The sequence below is a fragment of the Equus quagga genome, chromosome 5 (assembly GCF_021613505.1).
Source record: "Equus quagga isolate Etosha38 chromosome 5, UCLA_HA_Equagga_1.0, whole genome shotgun sequence".
Lineage (NCBI taxonomy): Eukaryota > Metazoa > Chordata > Mammalia > Perissodactyla > Equidae > Equus > Equus quagga.
In genome coordinates, this window is record NC_060271.1 from 39189195 (window position 1) to 39206375 (window position 17181).

Consider the following 17181-nt stretch of genomic DNA (forward strand, 5'->3'; position numbering starts at 1 on the left):
ATTTCTGATATTAGTAATTTGTGTCTTATCTCTTTTTTTCCTTAGTTAACCTGGCTATGGACTTCCTCATTTTATTGATCATTTCAAAGAACCAGTTTTTAGTTTTGTTGATTTTCTGTATTGATTTCTTCTCTAATTTTTATTATTTCTTTTCTTCTCCTTATTTGGATTTAATTCACTTTTCTTTTTCTAGTTTCCTAAGGTAGAAGCTTAGATTATTGATTTTAGATTTCTCTTCTTTTCTAATATGTGTATTCATTGCTATAAATTTCCCTATAAACACTGTTTTCAGTGCATCCCATAATTTTGATAAGTTGTATTGCCATTTGTATTTAGTTCAAAATGTTTTTAAATTTCTCTTGAGTTTCTTCTTTGACCCATGTGTTATTTAGGAAAATTTGTAGTCATTATGGCTTCAAATGTTGCTTCTTTTCCTTTCTCTCTTTCTTCTCCTTCTGGTATTCTCATTACACATACGTTACACCTTTTACAATTGTCCACAATTCTTAGATATTCTTTATAAGTGTATTGTCTAATCTCCAAGTATTTTGGGATTTCAACTCTCTTTCTGTTCTTGATTTCTAGTTTAATTCCATCGTGTCTGAGAGCAGACGTTGTATGATTTCTACTCTTTTAAACTTGTTAAGGTGTGTTTTATGGCCCAGAATGTGGACCATCTTGGTGAACGTTTCATGTGCAAGTACCTTAGAATAACAAAATATTCCTAATTCCTCCCTCTAGTATATTGCTGTCATCCATTTCACTTATATGTAAACATACATAATCAAATACATTGTTGCTATTATTTTGAACAACCTGTTTCTGCTAGATCAATTAAGAATAAGAAAATAATAGTTTAATTTTACCTTAACCTATTCATTCTCCGCTGCTCTTCCTTTCTGTATGTAGATCTGAGTTTCTGACATGTATCATTTTCCATCTCTCCAAAGAAGTTCTTTTAATATTTCTTACAAGGCAGGTCAACTGGCAACAGATTCCCTCAATTTTTCTTTGTCAGAGAAAGTCTTTATTTCTCCTTCACCTTTGAAGGATAATGTTGCAAGGCACAGAATTCTAGGTTGATAGGTTGATGGAGTTTTTTCTCTTAATACTTTAAATATTTCACCCCCCCTCCTCTTGCTTACGTGGTTTCTGAAGAGAAATCAGATGTAATTCTTATCTTTGCTCCTCTATAGGTAAAGCATTTTTTCCTTTTTTTTTTTCAAGATTTTTTCTTGATCTTTGATTTTCTGAAGTTTGAATATGATATGTTTAGGTGTAGGTTTGGGGGTATTTATCCTGCTTGGTATTCTCTGAGCTTCCAGGATCTGTGGTTTGGTGTCTGATGTGATTTGGGAGAAATTTTTAGTCATTATTGCTTCAAATATTGCTTCTGGCTTTTTCTCTCTTTCTTCTCCTTCTGGTATTCCCATTACACATATGTTACTCCTTTTATCTTTTCCCCACAGTTCTTAGATATTCTGTCTTTTTTTTCAGTCTTGTTTTCCTTTGCTTTTCAGTTTTGGACATTTCTGGTGTCACACCCTCAAGCTCAGAGATGCTTTCCTGTGTCCAGTCTACTAGCAAGCCCATCAAAGTCATTTTCCCTTTCTGTTATGGTGTTTTTGATCTTTAGCATTTCCTTTACATTCTGTCTTAGAATTCCCATCTCTCTGTTTGCATCATCCATCTGTTCTTGTATGTTGTCTACTTCCTCCATTGAAGCCATTAGCATATTATTCATGGTTTTTTAAAATTTCTGCTCTGCTCATTCCAGCTTCCTTGCCTTATCTGACTCTGGTTCTGACGCTTGTCCAGGCTCTTCAAACTGTGTCTTCTGTCTTTCAGTATGCCTTGTAATTTTTGGTGAAAGGTGGACATGAAGTATTGGGTGAAAGGAACTGCAGTAAATAGGCCCTTAGTAATGCAGTGGTAAGGTGTGGGGGGAGGGGAAGCATTTAAGGGACCTCTCATGAGGTCTCAGTCTTTGGGTCAACCTGTGCCTCTGGACTCTGAACATCATCAGGGCTTCCCAGTCCCTCTGCCCCATTAGGTGGGACAAGATGGCTAGAGAGGGCTGGAGTTGGGTATTTCCCTTCCCCCAGGTATGTTAGGCTGATAAAAACCTCGGCAAATTAGACTCTGGCAAAATAGATTCTCCTGAGGGCAGGAGTTGTGAGGAACGGCATGCTCTGGTTCCTTTCAAAATGGTTCCTTCTCCCCTCCCCCTCCCAGAAGCATGAGGGGATCTTTCTCCAAGACTCACTGTGAGGGCCTGGCAGAGCTCCCAGAGGCAGAACTCACAGAAGTGTGGGGGCCTCCCGACGACAAGTCTCTCTGCAGTTTTTAACTCTCAGTCTTGACCACGCTGAGCCTCCAGGAAATCATCAATTACAGTGCAGGTTTTCTAGAGGACCCCAAGCAGCAGGATCGGGCTAACGTGCAGCAGATCTGGCCAGGTGAACAACTTTGATAAACCGTCAGGGTTTATCTCAGAAAGACAGGTGCTTTCTCTTTAAGTTTTGTATTGGTTTTACTCTTGGGCCTGAAGCATCAATCCAGGCACAGCAGGCTGTGTTACTATTGTGCAAACTCTGCCTTGGCCCACAGGGAGGAAATCTCAGGTAGTTTGATCATCTACGACAAGCCTGGGCGGTGAGTTGGGGCTGACCCAGACGCATTTCAGGGCGAAGGTGATGTTTCCCTGAACCCCCGAAGACCTCATTCAAGGCTTCCCCTCTTAGGAGATACAAGTCACTGTATTTTGGGGAGGGAAGCGAGTTCACACGTGGCTTCCATACAAAAAGTACAGTTCCAGGGGCACACGTGGTGCCCCTGGGAAGAAAGTACAGCTTGCAATTTTGGGGTCCTCTGAGTGGGACCTACATCAGTTGTAGGGCACAAGTTGACAGTGCTTCCAACCAACGCACTGGCTGGCTGGTGGTAGGCAGGAGGGGCTCCAAGCAACAGAGCAGCTGCTTCTCCAGCCTGAACTCACTGCAGAGCCTTCTCTCGCTCTGGTCCCCACTCAAAACAGGCGGCTAGGCTGGGCGGGATTTTGTAGCCAGGTATGTTGCCTCCACAAACCCAAAAAGCCTAACGAGCGTTGTGCATTTTTCAGGGTACATGTTACAAGCGCAGCAACTTGTCCTCATCTTACCCAGAAACTTCGCTGAGATGACTGTCCCTTGGCTGGGGGTTTATCTCCTGCCCTCCACTTCACGTATGTCTCACTAAAGCATCCTAGACGACATGCTCTCCAGATCCAGCAAGGTTAAGTCACTCGCTGTCTGGCTCCAGGGTCCACGTGCCTGACCATTTCCGGCCACACACGATGCTCACCCTTTGACACCTTCCTCCCCCTCTGCCTCCATCCAATCTGGTCACACACTGCTCTTGAGGCCCCCTCTATCTCCTTGATAAATTGCAAATCCGTTCTCTCTTCTCGGTCCCTACAGCCGCTGTTACCAATCCATTCCTCCACCCCTTGTTCCATTCTAATGGATTGTTTTTTCTTTTTCTTTTTTTTTTTTTTTTTTTAGTTCTTTTGTTTTCATTTTTGCTTTTTCGGGGAGTAAGGAGGGGATGGGAAGGTTGTGATAGCATTTTAACTCACCATTCGGTCCTTTGCAACATGTTTCCCAACTTCCTCCAGGACAATTTTTCTAAAATATAAATTGAGTTATATTGCTTCCCTGATGAAAAACATTAAATAGTTTCCCAAAGGCTTTAAGTTGAACTCTAAATTCCTTGATATGGCCCACAAAGTCTTGAGTGAGCTGTCCTTTGCCCGATTTTTCAGACACTCTTGTCGCGCCCCCGTTCACACCTTGCACATCCCCGTGTGACCTTGGGTGAATCATCTCACTCTTGGAGCATCTGTTCCCCAATTGCAAAATGATGGGGTTAGACTAGAAGGGTCCTATGTCTTTGCCCAGCCCTTAAAAAAGTCAGTGATCCTGACTTTTTACTTATCAACTCTTCCATTGCGATACTTATAGCTGTCTGGATCTTTTGCGTGTATCCACAATTTCCTTTAAATGTTCTGGGATGTAAGTTTTAGGTAGGTCCTTGAAGGCAGAAAACATCCTAAGAAGATTTTATTGTACTTGAGGCTAATAAAGACTTGCACGAGAAAAAAGAAGACTACTGGTGTGATTTCTTTCTCTACATTGGACCCTGTCTAATACAAGGGCATAGAGTTTATCACATAAATAGAGTGGGAAGGGATTAGAAGCAGGTCCAGATTACTCCCTCCTGGGAAGACCAGATGATGGTGATGTGGTGGGAGCAGGAAGAGTTAGGACTGGAGAGAAATGAGAGGACCTCTGCTGAGGGACCCCATGGGGAAGAATCTCAAGATACAGCCTGGAACCATCTGTCACTTGCTCCAGAAGGTCAAGCCAATGGCTGTAGACCATACCGTATTTCTTAGGCAGAGAAATTGCATTGACTGTTCTTCCCATCACCCGCTGGTGAGACCTTTTGTGGTGGACAGATTCCACAGCGGCCCCCATGATCTCCATACCCTGGTGTTCACATGCTTGTATGATTCCTTTGTGTGGGGAAGACCTGTGATTTGCTTCTAATTAATGAATTGTGGCAAAAGTGACAGCATATACATGATTACATGTTTGTGATCACATTACTTTAGACTCTGGTGGCCATCTTGCTGGACTCCGTCTCTCCCTTACTTGCTTTACGGGAGCAAGCAGTCATTTGGGAAACCTCATGTGGCAAGAAACTGTGAGTGGCCTCTAGAAGCTAAGGGTGGCTTCTGGCCAACAGCTAGCAAGAAACTGAAGCCTTCAGTCTACAACCTCAAGGAATTGAATTCTGCCAACCACTGGACTGAGCCTGGAAGTAGACCCTGCCCCAGTAAAGGCTCAGGTGAGACCACAGCCCCAACACCTTGACTGCAGCTAAGCTGTTCCAACTCCTGACCCACAGAAACTATGAAGTAATAAATGTGTGTTGTTTTAAGCCACTAAATTCACAGTATTATTGTTACACAGCAATTGACACACTCTCCCATCAAAGCTGCTTGCATAAAACTCATGGATCATGATGCCTGCCCATGCCCACGCCCCCAGGAGCCCCGTCCAGTCTGCTCGTATAGAAACCTGCTCCCCTTTCAAGGATCCAAGACGCCTGTAAGACCCTTCCTCCATCCATCATAGGTGAGGTCCTTGGTACCAAGAGAGCTTATGGCTGCAGAGAAGGGAGAGGCTCAAACTTTAGCACTTGGTGGGGCTAGACAGCAGTAAGGCCCAGGGCTATTACAGATGCATCAAGCAAACAGGGGCCCAATGCTAAATCTGATGCGGACTGCCCCCAGCGTGCAGTGCAAAGACTCCCTCCCCTTTCCCTGGGAGCAGGGAAAGCGGTGCCGTCTAAGGCAGGGCGAGTTCTTTGTAAACGTGGGAACAATATATAAACTCCCCTAGGGAACGCTGTTTCCACAACCCAGATGGCATCCGGAGGTTCCCAAGACAGCCCTGCCTCTGAGAACCTGCCTGCCTCTGGGTAGCCAGTGATCTGACTTCGAAATTCGGATTGTAGACTTGAGTTCAACAAAGCTCACAGCCCCCCAGAGCCCACCATTTTCCTCATCACCTCCCTCTTGCCTCTTCTCCCGTCTCCCTTTCCCTTAATCTCCTCTGAAACCTCCCCCTAGTCCAGCCCAAGGGTGGCTATATCAACAGGAGAGTTCCATTGCAACAGCATTTCTCAGGCCAGCTGGAACCAACCTGGAACCAGTCTGTTGGAATTGGCTGGTGACCTTTGACCCCAGGGACAATTAGGTGCCCCCTCCTCCAACAGGAACCACGGCCCCAAGCAATGCTTTGGCATCACGGTATAGACTCACCATGGACAGTACGACCAGCTGTTGGCCTTCACCCCCACAGACCTTGTGTGTTAGGGCCTTGAGAAATGTTTAAAGGCACTTTTTTCTCCCTTTGATATTTATTTCTCCTGAATGAGAATGTTAGAGAATGTTGCTAGATCCAGAATTGAACGTTGTTGGCGCTGGAAGGAAAGAGGCACAGTTTGGATTCTCTTAAATACTGAGCAAGACTGTTCCTAGCTGACTTCTCGTCCTCCCCACGTAGGCCAGGCCTTGGCTTAGCATCTCCCTAATCAATGAAATAGGGTTCACAAAGGGCTCAGCTGGTAGTCCGCATTTTCCATGCCCTACTCAGGGCCCCAGGGTCACCATACGCTCTTTATATAACGGACCACAGCATTCACCATTTTCAGGGAGCATGGGAAAGAGAAAGCTTCTTATCAAATAACGTTATAGGCCCAGGAAAGCCATACTCCACATAGAACCACGTCATGAGGACTCCCTGGTCCTCCAAGTGCTTCTCAGAGAGCAAGTGTCATCGTGGAGGATGTCATTCTCACCGCTCCCCAGGATGGCCTCAGGAAGCTGAGCGAGCGAGAGTCTCAGCGTCTCTTGTGAGGGGTGAATTTTCTGCACCCAAAATTTGTTTTCTAGGTAGGCAGCCTCCCTAAAGGCGGCCAGGGAGGCCGGCCCTGTGGCCGAGTGGTTAAGTTAGCGCCCTCTGCTTCGGCGGCCCAGCGTTTCACAGGTTCGGATCCTGGGCGCGGACATGGCACCGCTCATCAGGCCACGTTGAGGCAGCGTCCCACATGCCACAACCAGAGGACCCACAACTAAAATACAGAACTATGTACTGGGGGGCTTTGGGGAGAAAAAAAGGGAAAAGTTTAAAAATTTAAAAAATCTTTAAAAGCGCCCAGAAACAGGGGTTGGCAGCCCGTCTTCTTGAATCTCTCAGGTATGATGTCAGGGCTGAGGCACCTCCTGTCCTTCCTCCAGACATCCAGGGTGTGAAAGCACTGTTCTCGACGGCACCCCACCAGTAGGAGTGGACGATGAGATGTTTCAACACACAAGTCGTCACGAACTTCCGGGAGAGGAACGGGAGGTTTTGGTTCTGCTGGAAGGACAACTGCGTAAATCAGGCTGGGCCCCGACCCGGGGACACCTGATCTGCCACCAAGGTCTGGGTGACAGAGGTCAGAAACCTTTCCCAACGTTGTCTCCCCAGATTACAACCCGGAGGATCCGCCCCCTCGGTTTTCAGGGCCTTCAGGAAGCGAATGGGGGCCTTCAGGCAGTCCTGGGAAAGGACCCGGGAATGGTGATCAGGAAGCCTGCGGTACCTCGGGAGCAAGCAGCGAACAAAAGCCACCAGTGTGGACAGGTGCCGCTGGGAAGGTGTTTCAGTTGTGTCCTCAACGCCCCCTTGCAATCCCGTATCTGATTAAACCCTCAGAATGACCCCGAGGTAAGGATTTCAATCCCATTCTTGGCATAGGAGGATTGAAGACCCTTCCCTTAGCCTAACGGGCAGGGATTCCTGTTTCCTTCGAAACTCTGCCCTGTTTCCTGTGGATGGAGGCACCCCACACAAGAGTGTGCAACGTGAAAGCTATTGGCGCTGGGAGCAAAACCACCGGCGATGCCAGGAGGAGCGAATGAAGCTACTGCCCATCCCCCTGCCTGTCAGGAGAGAAAAGGATGGACAAAGTAAAGGCCACGTTTGTTCTGACCCCTTGGCTCCAAGGGTTGCCTTCCCTCCTGGGGTCGCGGGGAGGAGAGAAGGGCTTGGGGAGCGTTCTGAGGGAGAAAGTGTCGAAGCGGGGGGCAGGGCAGAGCTGAGCCCGTGGAAGGACGGGTGCCGCGGCCGGCGGGAAGCATCCCCAGGGTTGGTGCGAGCCCCAAAAGTGTGGCTCCTCATAGGAATTCAAGAGCAAAGAGAAGGAGCTTAAAGCGAGCTCCTAGATGTGGTGTACACACAACGGAACAGCCATGAGAAAGAAGGGAATCCCACCATTTTCAACAACTTGGATGAGACTTGAGGGCATTATGCTAAGTGAAATAAGTCAGACAGAGAAAGACAAATACCGTATGGAATCACTCATATATGGAACCGAAAAAAGCCACACTCAGAAAAACCGAGTAGATGGCAGCTACCAGGGGCTGGGGGGCCGGGGGCTGAAGGGAGGGGGAGATGAGGGGATACTGGTCAGAGGGCACAAACTTCCACTTATTAGATTAACAAGTTCTGGGGACCTGGCGTACAGCATGGTGATTACAGCTAATAATACCGTATGATATCCTCGAAAGCTGCTAACAGTAGATCTTAAATGTTCTCACCACGAAAAAAAACCCAGTAATTATGTGATGGAATGCAGGAGTTAGTTAATGCTGTGACGGTATCATTTTGCAGTATATACACGTATCAATCAACACGTTGTACCCAAATTTACACAATGTTGTCTGCCAATTATATCTCAGTAAAGCTAGGGAAAAACTAACTTCTAAAAATGGTAAAACACTAACTAACTAATGTCTGAATCAAGATAGGAAAATAGAGAGAATGAGTTTAAAAAATAGAAACGGTTTGGCTAAACCGCTCAGATTAGAGTTTATTTAAAACATGGTCATTATCCTAAATTTTATTTGAGATTGTTACTAATCGTCTTTTCTGTTCCTTCAAGCTATCATTTAAGAGCATCAAAAAAGTATATTCTAGGGGCTGGCCCAGTGGCACAGCGGTTAAGTGCGCATGTTCTGCTTCGGCGGCCCAGGGATCACTGGTTCGGATCCCAGGCGCGGACATGACACCGCTTGGCACGCCATGGTGTGGTAGGCGTCCCACATATAAAGTAGAGGAAGATGGGCACGGATGTTAGCTCAGGGCCAGTCTTCCTCAGCAGAAAGAGGAGGATTGGTGGCAGATGTTAGCTCAGGGCTAATCTTCCTCAAAAAAAAAAGTGTATTCTACTTGAAAGATTAAATTTGGAAGAAGCTCATAAGGAAAAATGACACCTTAGACTAGTGGCTTTCAACCTTTGTTAGAACCACACAGTTTCTTTTTCTACTAAAATGGTGAGGGAGCCCTGCTGTATAAAATAAGATGGGCAGTTGTTCCGGTTTTGCCCGAGGATAAGGGGCCTGGAGCTCCCCCACTCTTCTTCCTCTCTGACCTCCACGGCCACCTCTGGGGCAACGCGGAGAACCCCAGTGCTCTAAGGAACCCAGTTTGAAAAACGCCACCTTCTATTAGCCTTTGAATTTTGTTTCCTTTCAAAGTGGCTCTGAAGCATCATCTCTAAGGACAGGCTGTGACGGATTGATTGTAGCTTTGCAACATTTCCTCAGTGAGCCATCCACTGATAAATAAGTCGCGGGTACCAACATGGGTTCCCTCGTAAACGCAGGTGAACACACACTGTCTGTAGGGTCCCCGCAGTGAGGTGACCCCGGCACCAGGAGCAGCAGGCACAAACTTCAGCTTCCGTTTTCCATTTCTGGAAGTGAAGACACCTCCCTAAATGTTGAATATGCAAATATGGCATTATGAACGAGCTAACAAACACTGTGTATTAGAACTGCCGACCTTCGGGCAGAGGCAGAAGTGGCCAGGGTCTTCCCTGGTCCCTCTTGCCCACCCGGGGCGGGGGCGACGCCTCTGCAGAACCGAAAGGTCGAGAGGCTGAGCTTCTCCAGGAGCCGAGGTGGGGAGTCTCATCGTGTCCTGACGGAGTCAGGGAACACCTAGACCAGAACATCTCCCTGTGCTCCGTGCCTCTCGGAACATGTCCTCCCGGGCACCGTCCACCGGCAGCCCCCTCGCAGCCTGAAGAAACTTACCTGCCTTTCCACCTCCACCAGCCGCGCCATCAAGCTTGGTGAGGCCCACAAGCCGGGTCTTTTCATCTCTCTAGAATAGCGATATCCTTAGCAATTTCCCGGAATGTATAATGCAGGTGCTTATTAACACCTCTCAACGTTCAAGGGGTACTTTCATTAGCACAAAGCCCTTCGGAGATGTAGAGTCTGAGGGAAACTCCAATGGTGGATGTCCAGACAATGCTAGGCCAGTTGGGAAGTATGTCAATGAGTACTGGAGAGATGCTGTCTTCCTCACTCTCATGGAGAAGACCAGAGACGCCAAGTAAGTTGCTTTAAGTCACACAGCTGTACTGTCTACCCAGCCTGGGAGCAGTCAAGGTTTGAAGGGGGTCATTGTAGAATTTGGAGCTGTGGGGACCTGGAATTGGCCACCCCAAGATATATCTCTTTGGCATCAGGATTATTTGAGGCTGATTGCTTTTGATAAACTGGGACAGGGAAGGAGGAATGGAACTTGCCCTTTGTTAGGACACATTTACATTTGTAAGGTAAATCTCTATCTGTAAAGGTGCCTCCCTCTCTGTACCAGGAAGAAGAAACGAGATGATCTTCTCTCTAGAAACTATTAATCAATGCCAAAGGCAAGGACTTAAATCTGCCTTTTATTGTGCTTGTCTGGTAACCTCCTGTAACTGACTTCCCTCCCCCTCCCAACGGTGGCATTTCTTTAAGGATTAAGCATCTTTCCTTAGGGAAGGAACTGATTGCTGCGCTCACCTGTGACCGCCCAGCTCCAGACGATAGACTGGCCTCCTGCTACGCCCATTGTGATAGCAGACCATTACCTGCTGTGTCCATCAAGCTCTGTGCTGACAGGGCAATCTTGTGACTATTGTGGGAGGGACATTTCAATCACATGTGAAACACCCTGTTTGGGGGTATATAACCACTATGTGCACCCCACTTCTTCGGTGCCCTTTCTTCCTTCGGGAAGAAAGGCCCCAGGCCATGGTTCCTCATAAAGCTTTGTTTAATTTTCTCTTGCTATTCTGTCTCACGTGAATTTAATTCGTTCTCCAGCCAGACGAACCCACATTTGGGAAGAGGAAATGTCTTCCTTCCCTACAGAGCTAAAAGGGAAATTTGTAGCTTCTCTCATTTGCCTCCTCTAAATTCAGAACTGCTGTGGGGTGGGCACAAGCGGCAGGATTTCCCAAATTGCAGCAGGCAATGCCAGCATCAGGGGAGGCTGTGAAAGACTGACCCCACAGAGAGAAGGGGCAGTGGGTGCACGCTTCATTAACACCGTTTGAGGGAGGTGGCAGAGGGAGGGTCAAAACTGAATCAGGCGGGCAGCTCCCAAGTAGGTCTCATCCCCAGCTGCCTGGACCCCACCCAGAGACTGACAGTCAGCCTGGGGTGGGGCCTGGGTGTACGGCTTTAAAGCCCCCAGGTGATTTTAAAGCACAAGCAGCAGCTGGCCTGGTGGCATAGTGGTTAAGTTCACATGCCCTGCTTTGGTGGCCTGGGGTTCACAGGTTTGGAACCTGGCATGCACCTAACACTGCTCATCAAGCCATGCTGTGGTGGCGTCCCACATAAAATAGAAGAAGATGGGCAACAGATGTTAGCTCAGAGCCAATCTTCCCCAGCAAAAAAAAAAAAAAGAAAGAAAGAAAGAAATCACAAGCAGCCAGTGGAGACCCTGCTAGCCACATCTGGGTCCTGGCGACCTTTGCCACTTCACCTCCTGGCTCTGTCACCCGACATTCTTCCCCTCAAGCACCTGTTCCAGAGCTCTGTGCTTGCTACCCCTTCTGCTTAGACTTAACAGGGCTGGGACCAGGTGAGGCAAGCAGGCACTTGCCCTGGGTGCAACATTAAGGGGACGCCAACACGCTCCGTACCTGAGATAAATAATCCTTTGGTGTGATGTTTTAAGGAATCAAAATGATGCTGAAAGCATCAGTGATGAACACCTATCAACACTTTAAATAGTTAGGGTCCTGCTTTGCGTTTGCCCAACTTGCCCACTTCTGTTGGATCCTACCTTTATATAAATGTTGATATTTGGTTCATCATAGTTTTTTGCATTAATATTGATTTTTTTAAAATAAATTGTATTAAAAAATTACTTATCTTGAGGATGCATTTTTTGGTGCCTCTTTCAACATGCAGCCCGAGGCAAGCACCTCACAGCATCACCCCGTTCCAGGCCCGCTTAGAATGCTCTTTCCTGGCCCCGCAAGGCCAGCTCCTTCTTACCTGTTGGGCCTGGGTTTGAAATTTCCCATCTTGGGGAGGCTTTCTCTGATCGGGAGAACTAAAGAAGCGCCAGAGGCATTCTCCACCCCCTCACCCTGTGCTGCCACAAGACAGGAAACTACCCGACATGCGTTGCCCTTCGTCGTCCAGCCCCCTCTCTTGAATCGGCTCCATGAGGCTCTTTCTTGCTCTCCACTGCATTCCCCGTACCTGGAAGAGGGTCTGACACAAAGCAGGTGCTCAGTAAATAACTGCTGAGTGAGCCCTGGCTTTACTTTAGGAGGTGTCATCCCCACACAGAGGAAGGGTAACAGTCTCAGCCAACTATTGGGGTGCTCTCGGGGGCCTCTGAAAGGGAAGAGTGATCTTGGACAAGCGGGGGGCGGGTGAACAGAAGATGGGAGACATTCATGGTTAACTTCTGAAAAAGGGAGAGCGTCCCAGCAGCCAATTCAGATGCTGGTATTTCCACCGCCAGGTGGCAGCACACCCTAATCTCAGGGAGTTTCATGATGGGAGAAGCCAGCCTCTTTCCAGGGGCCAATTTCCCCACGGGTCCGTCCAGCCACCGACGCATCCACTTGATTGATTGCTCATGAGCACAACCTTTCGTCCAGCTATTCACCCATCCATCCATCTACATATTCACGCACTTACACATTCACTCAACAAACGAAAACCACGGGCCCGGCATAGGGGATACGCCAGCAACCAGAAGCCTTCCCCGCACCCTTGGAGCTTCCATTTTTAGTTGAGGGAAGACAGACAGTAAATAAGGGAACGCATGAAGAGCAAGATAAGTTCAGATGGGACAAGTGCCATGAAGAAAACGTAGAAGGATGATGTCGAGGAGGGAGATGGGGACGGGGTGGGGCTGTGGAGTGGGCAGGGAGAGGTCGTCAGATAAGGTGGGCAGGGAGGCCACCCTGGGGAGGGACATTTGAGATCCGACTGGAAGAACGAGGGGTCGCCTGTCATGCAAAGTCAGGGGGAGCGGGGAGACATCTCTTGAGGCCGAGGAGAAGCCAGTGTTGAAGATTCCGAGCGGAAGCAGCCTGGTGTGGCCGTGGCAGAGGCAGACCCAGGGGGCCGGGTGGGAGAGGCGGGCAGGGCCAGCTCGGTCAGGGCCTCACAGGCTGCGGAGGGAGCTTGGGTTTCACCTAAGGGTGCTGGAAAGCCACAGAGGGGGTTAAGCGCAGGCCTAACGAGCTCTGGCTTGTAGTTTTCAGGGCCATTTCTGGCTGCTGGGGGAGGAAGAGACTGTGGGGGCAGAGGTGAAGCAGGCAGAGCAGGAGCAGGGGTGCGGGGTGAAGAGGTGCAGGCCGGAGAAGAGGCATCTCGGATCTCGGAGGTATTGCAGAGCCCAAGAGAAACGCACAGGTTGGGGCTGTATCGCCGGGGGAGAACAGACAGGACCAGCGAGGGCTGTGGGTGGTGCGGGAAGAGAGGAGGCCACGAACGCCCCCCTGAGACACATCACTAGCCTCACCCAGAGCAACACCGTCAGAGGACAGGAAAGAACGTCTTCCATGTAGGTTTGCACACCAGCAGCTCACTCGAGCCCAAAGCCCTTGGTCTGGGCTCCCTATAAAAATCTCCAACTGCTGGATTTCTCAAAAAATTAAAAATAGAAATACAGTATCACCCAGCTATCCCACTACTGGGTATTTATCCAAAGAACTTGAAGACAACAATTCAAGGAGACTTTTGCACCCCTGTATTCATTGCAGCCTTATTCACAATAGCCAAGATGTGGAAGCAACCCAAGAGCCCATCAACTGAGGAATGGATAAAGAAGATGTGATATATATATACAATGGAATACTACTCAGCCATAAAAAAGACAAAATTGTCCCATTTGCAACAACGTGGATGGACCTCGAGGGTATTATGTTAAGCTAAATAAGCCAGACAGAGAAAGACAAACACTGCATGATTTCACTCACATGTGGAAGATAAACAGACACATGGACAAAGAGAACAGATGAGTGGTTACCAGAGGGGAAGTGGGTTGAGAGGTGGGCACAAGGGGTGAAGGGGCACACCTATAAGATAACCGGCAAATAATAATGTACAACTGAAATTCCACAATGTTATAAACTATTGTGACCTCAATAAAATAAAACAAAACATTTTTTAAACTCCAACTGCTGACTCCTTTGAGTTACTCCAGAAAGTTCCCGGGGCGGAGTGGGCAGAGCTGTGCGGGTCGATGGGGCTCTTCCTTTACGAAGCCTCAGGGAAGTGCCTTCCCCAGGCTCTAGAATCAGCCGCCAGCGCCCCCCCCCCCCCCCGGCGCCGCTGCCCCCCTCCCCCGTGGAAGAAGCTGATGCCTCCCGGGGTGGGGGATGCGGACTTGAGCGGGAACACTCTCATGGATATGGTTCCCAGTTCCCAAGATGCCCCAATGCATTTCTTCCATGGAGAGACCCACACACACACACACACAAGGCTTTAGTTTCTCGAAAGGAAATTCCAGCAAAACCATTATTTCTCACTTGAGTTGGAGGAGAGTGAGGTGTCCTCAAGGTGGAAATGGCTGCTTTTCACACCACTTGGGCCACATCTGAGGAGGACACCGGGCCTCCGTGCTGGGCCGCCCTGGACCTTCAACAGCTCTGAGCTCCGTAAGGCCAGGGCGCTTCCTGTCGGCGCAGGTTGGCTCCAGCTCCCCACCCCTCCACTGTATCTCCCCACACACTCTGGGCCCACCCAGGGCCCTCAGTGCACTCTGGGAGCTATGGATGTCCCCTCTCTCCTGCCGCCTCCTGCCAGGCTGAGATTTCTGCATTGCACGTCCCGAGCGTGGGCACTGTCGTGATTTTGCTCTCAGCGATGCTGGGCGGGGCTCTCTCTCTCCCTCCTTCCCTCTCTCTCTCTCTGTGCCCTGCTCCTCTGTTCCCTCTGGCTTTTGCTTCCCTCTCTCTCTTCCGACTTCCTCAAGACAGAGGCCACACTCTCTTTCGTATCTGCTCGTCAGTTTCCCTCCCTCTTCCCTTCCCTTCCTCTCTCCCACCCCCCTCCTTTTCTCCCTTCAACATCAAACATTTACCGCCTGCCAATCACTGGTTGGTTTCTGAGGATTCCAGAACAATTTCAGACCCAGTCCCTGCCCTCAAAGGGCTCACAGCCCCGGAGGGATGACCAGCTCCAGCCGCAGCATCCTTCACGCTCGGTGCACTTGATTGCTCAGATCTAAGCTCCTCGGAGGCGGGGACTGCCTCATCCACCTCGGTGAGCCCCGCCCCGAGCGCAGGACCTGGCACCTGGCAGATGCTTCCCATGCTCATAAGTGAGTTCACCCAGCATCTCAGGGCAGCCGCGCCAGCCGGGCCCGGAGCAGGGATCCTACAAGAAGCCAAACTGTGGTTTCCAAATCTGCTGCAGCTCTAGGCACAGGCTGGACCTCAGGCATTTTTAAACCATTGATGCTCCCGTTTGTACTACTATTAATAAATTATTATAAACAATAACATTATAATAATGTTATTTTATAACTATATAAAAATATTGTAAATTTATATGTAAACAATATATGTCTGTAATATTTATATATAAGCAATATATGTTTGTAATAGTATAAATAATAATAAGTAATAATCAATCTTCCTTCACTTGCCTCTGTCCGAAATTGCCAGCTCTGGAACATGTGGACTCGCTGTTGGAAAAACCAAAGCAAATCGAACTTCTTGGTCGTCTCTAGTGACCTTTCCGAAAGTCACGCAAAGAGAGGTTTATTACCACCTTGCATTGTTCAGAAGCCCAGGAACAGTTACTCTTCTAGATGCTGGAGACAGAGAGAAATGAGACGTGATCTTTGCTGACAAGAAGCATTCGGTTTGCTGGAAGGAGAAGCGTAGATGATCATATCCGCGCAATACAGCCTTAGAGGGGCTCTAAGGAACTCTGAGCGGGAGACTGAGGGCCTCTAAGGAGGCAGCAGCCATCACTGTGAAGGTCAGGGATGGCTTCAGTGAGAACACGGCCTTCAGTTTGGATGTGAAAGTCAGCTTGGTGTCCATCTACCTGGTGGAATCACACAGAGAGGATGTCTTTATGTCTGGCGTCCTTCACTCAACACTGGGTTCGTGAAATTCTTCCACGTTGTATAGATTGGTCTGTTCATTCTCGTTCTTGCGTAGCATTCCATTGTATGAATATACCACAACTTTTTATTCTCTCTGCTGATGATGAACATTTGCGTTTTTGCCAGCTATTAATGTATTGCTTCTCAGGCCCAAATCAGCATTTTTGCCTGCTCTGTGAAAACAGAGCTGGAACCTTTCAGTATTTTCCCTTGGTCCATTGGCGCTGAGCATCATGAGGAAAGGGTGCTGGGGAGACCTCTCAGCTCTGCTTCTTGGTTCCGGCGCTCACAGCGGGCAGGGTCCTGCAGCCCAGGTGGCTTTGCCAGTGCCCAGTTTCTGCAGTTCTGCAGTGTTTCCCAGAGGGTGCTCTGCTGCTGTCCCCGTGGGACTTCCCGGCATCTACCCTCCCCCCACCAAAAACTTTGCTGGAAATCTGCCCTCTTGAGCGCTGGGAGAGCCATTCATTCACAGGGAGGTGTCTTGCTTGAGGGACTCTGAAATGAAACTACCCACGGGGGCTGGAAGGGAAGGCTACTGCAGGAGGCGGTGCCAGAGAAGCCATCTGCCCCACAGGAGCTTGGAGCGGAAGAGCCACACGCACTGCAGGATCTGAGGACTGGGGAGCCACCCACGCTCCAGGAGTGGGCCTGGAGAAGCATCTGGAACAATTTATGCCCCTGAGCATTGTTGAAAACAACAGAACATTAACTTGCAATTAGTAGAGACTAACAGCTGGTGTGACACCAACAAAGGCCAACAGCTTAAGAGAGAGATCAGGGAAAGTCAAAGAGGGCCCTAATGAAAACAATGCCATCCCAGGCTGATTGTACACCGCCCAGGGCTGCACCCTCTGAGGGGCGACTGGGAAGTTGCACAATGCAAGGGAAATAGACTTGACTGAAATAGTCCACCCAAGTCACCAAACAAATAAACAAGCAAACAAAGGAAGCAACACCCCCGGGGAAGAGTGAGGAAGGAATCAGTAATCCACACTGCTACAATATAATATTGAAAATCTCCAGTTTTCAACAAAGAAAATTATGAGACACGCAAAGAAGCAGAATAGTGTGATCCATACGGAGCAAAAAACACAGGCAATAGAGACTGCCTTTGAGAGGACCCAGATGTCAGACTTAACGAAGACTCCAAAGAAGC

At 48.6% G+C, this 17181-nt stretch overlaps 1 protein-coding gene across 1 annotated transcript; it reads right to left on the bottom strand.

The window, feature by feature from the left end:
- Window positions 1-6213: 6213 nt before the first annotated feature.
- On the bottom strand, window positions 6214-15960 carry LOC124239595 (arylacetamide deacetylase-like 4). The gene is given in 7 exon segments (XM_046661778.1): window positions 6214-6281; window positions 6284-6382; window positions 6385-6515; window positions 6773-6935; window positions 7085-7194; window positions 14169-14353; window positions 15889-15960. Coding segments are annotated over 7 exon segments (828 nt in total).
- Window positions 15961-17181: the final 1221 nt, after the last annotated feature.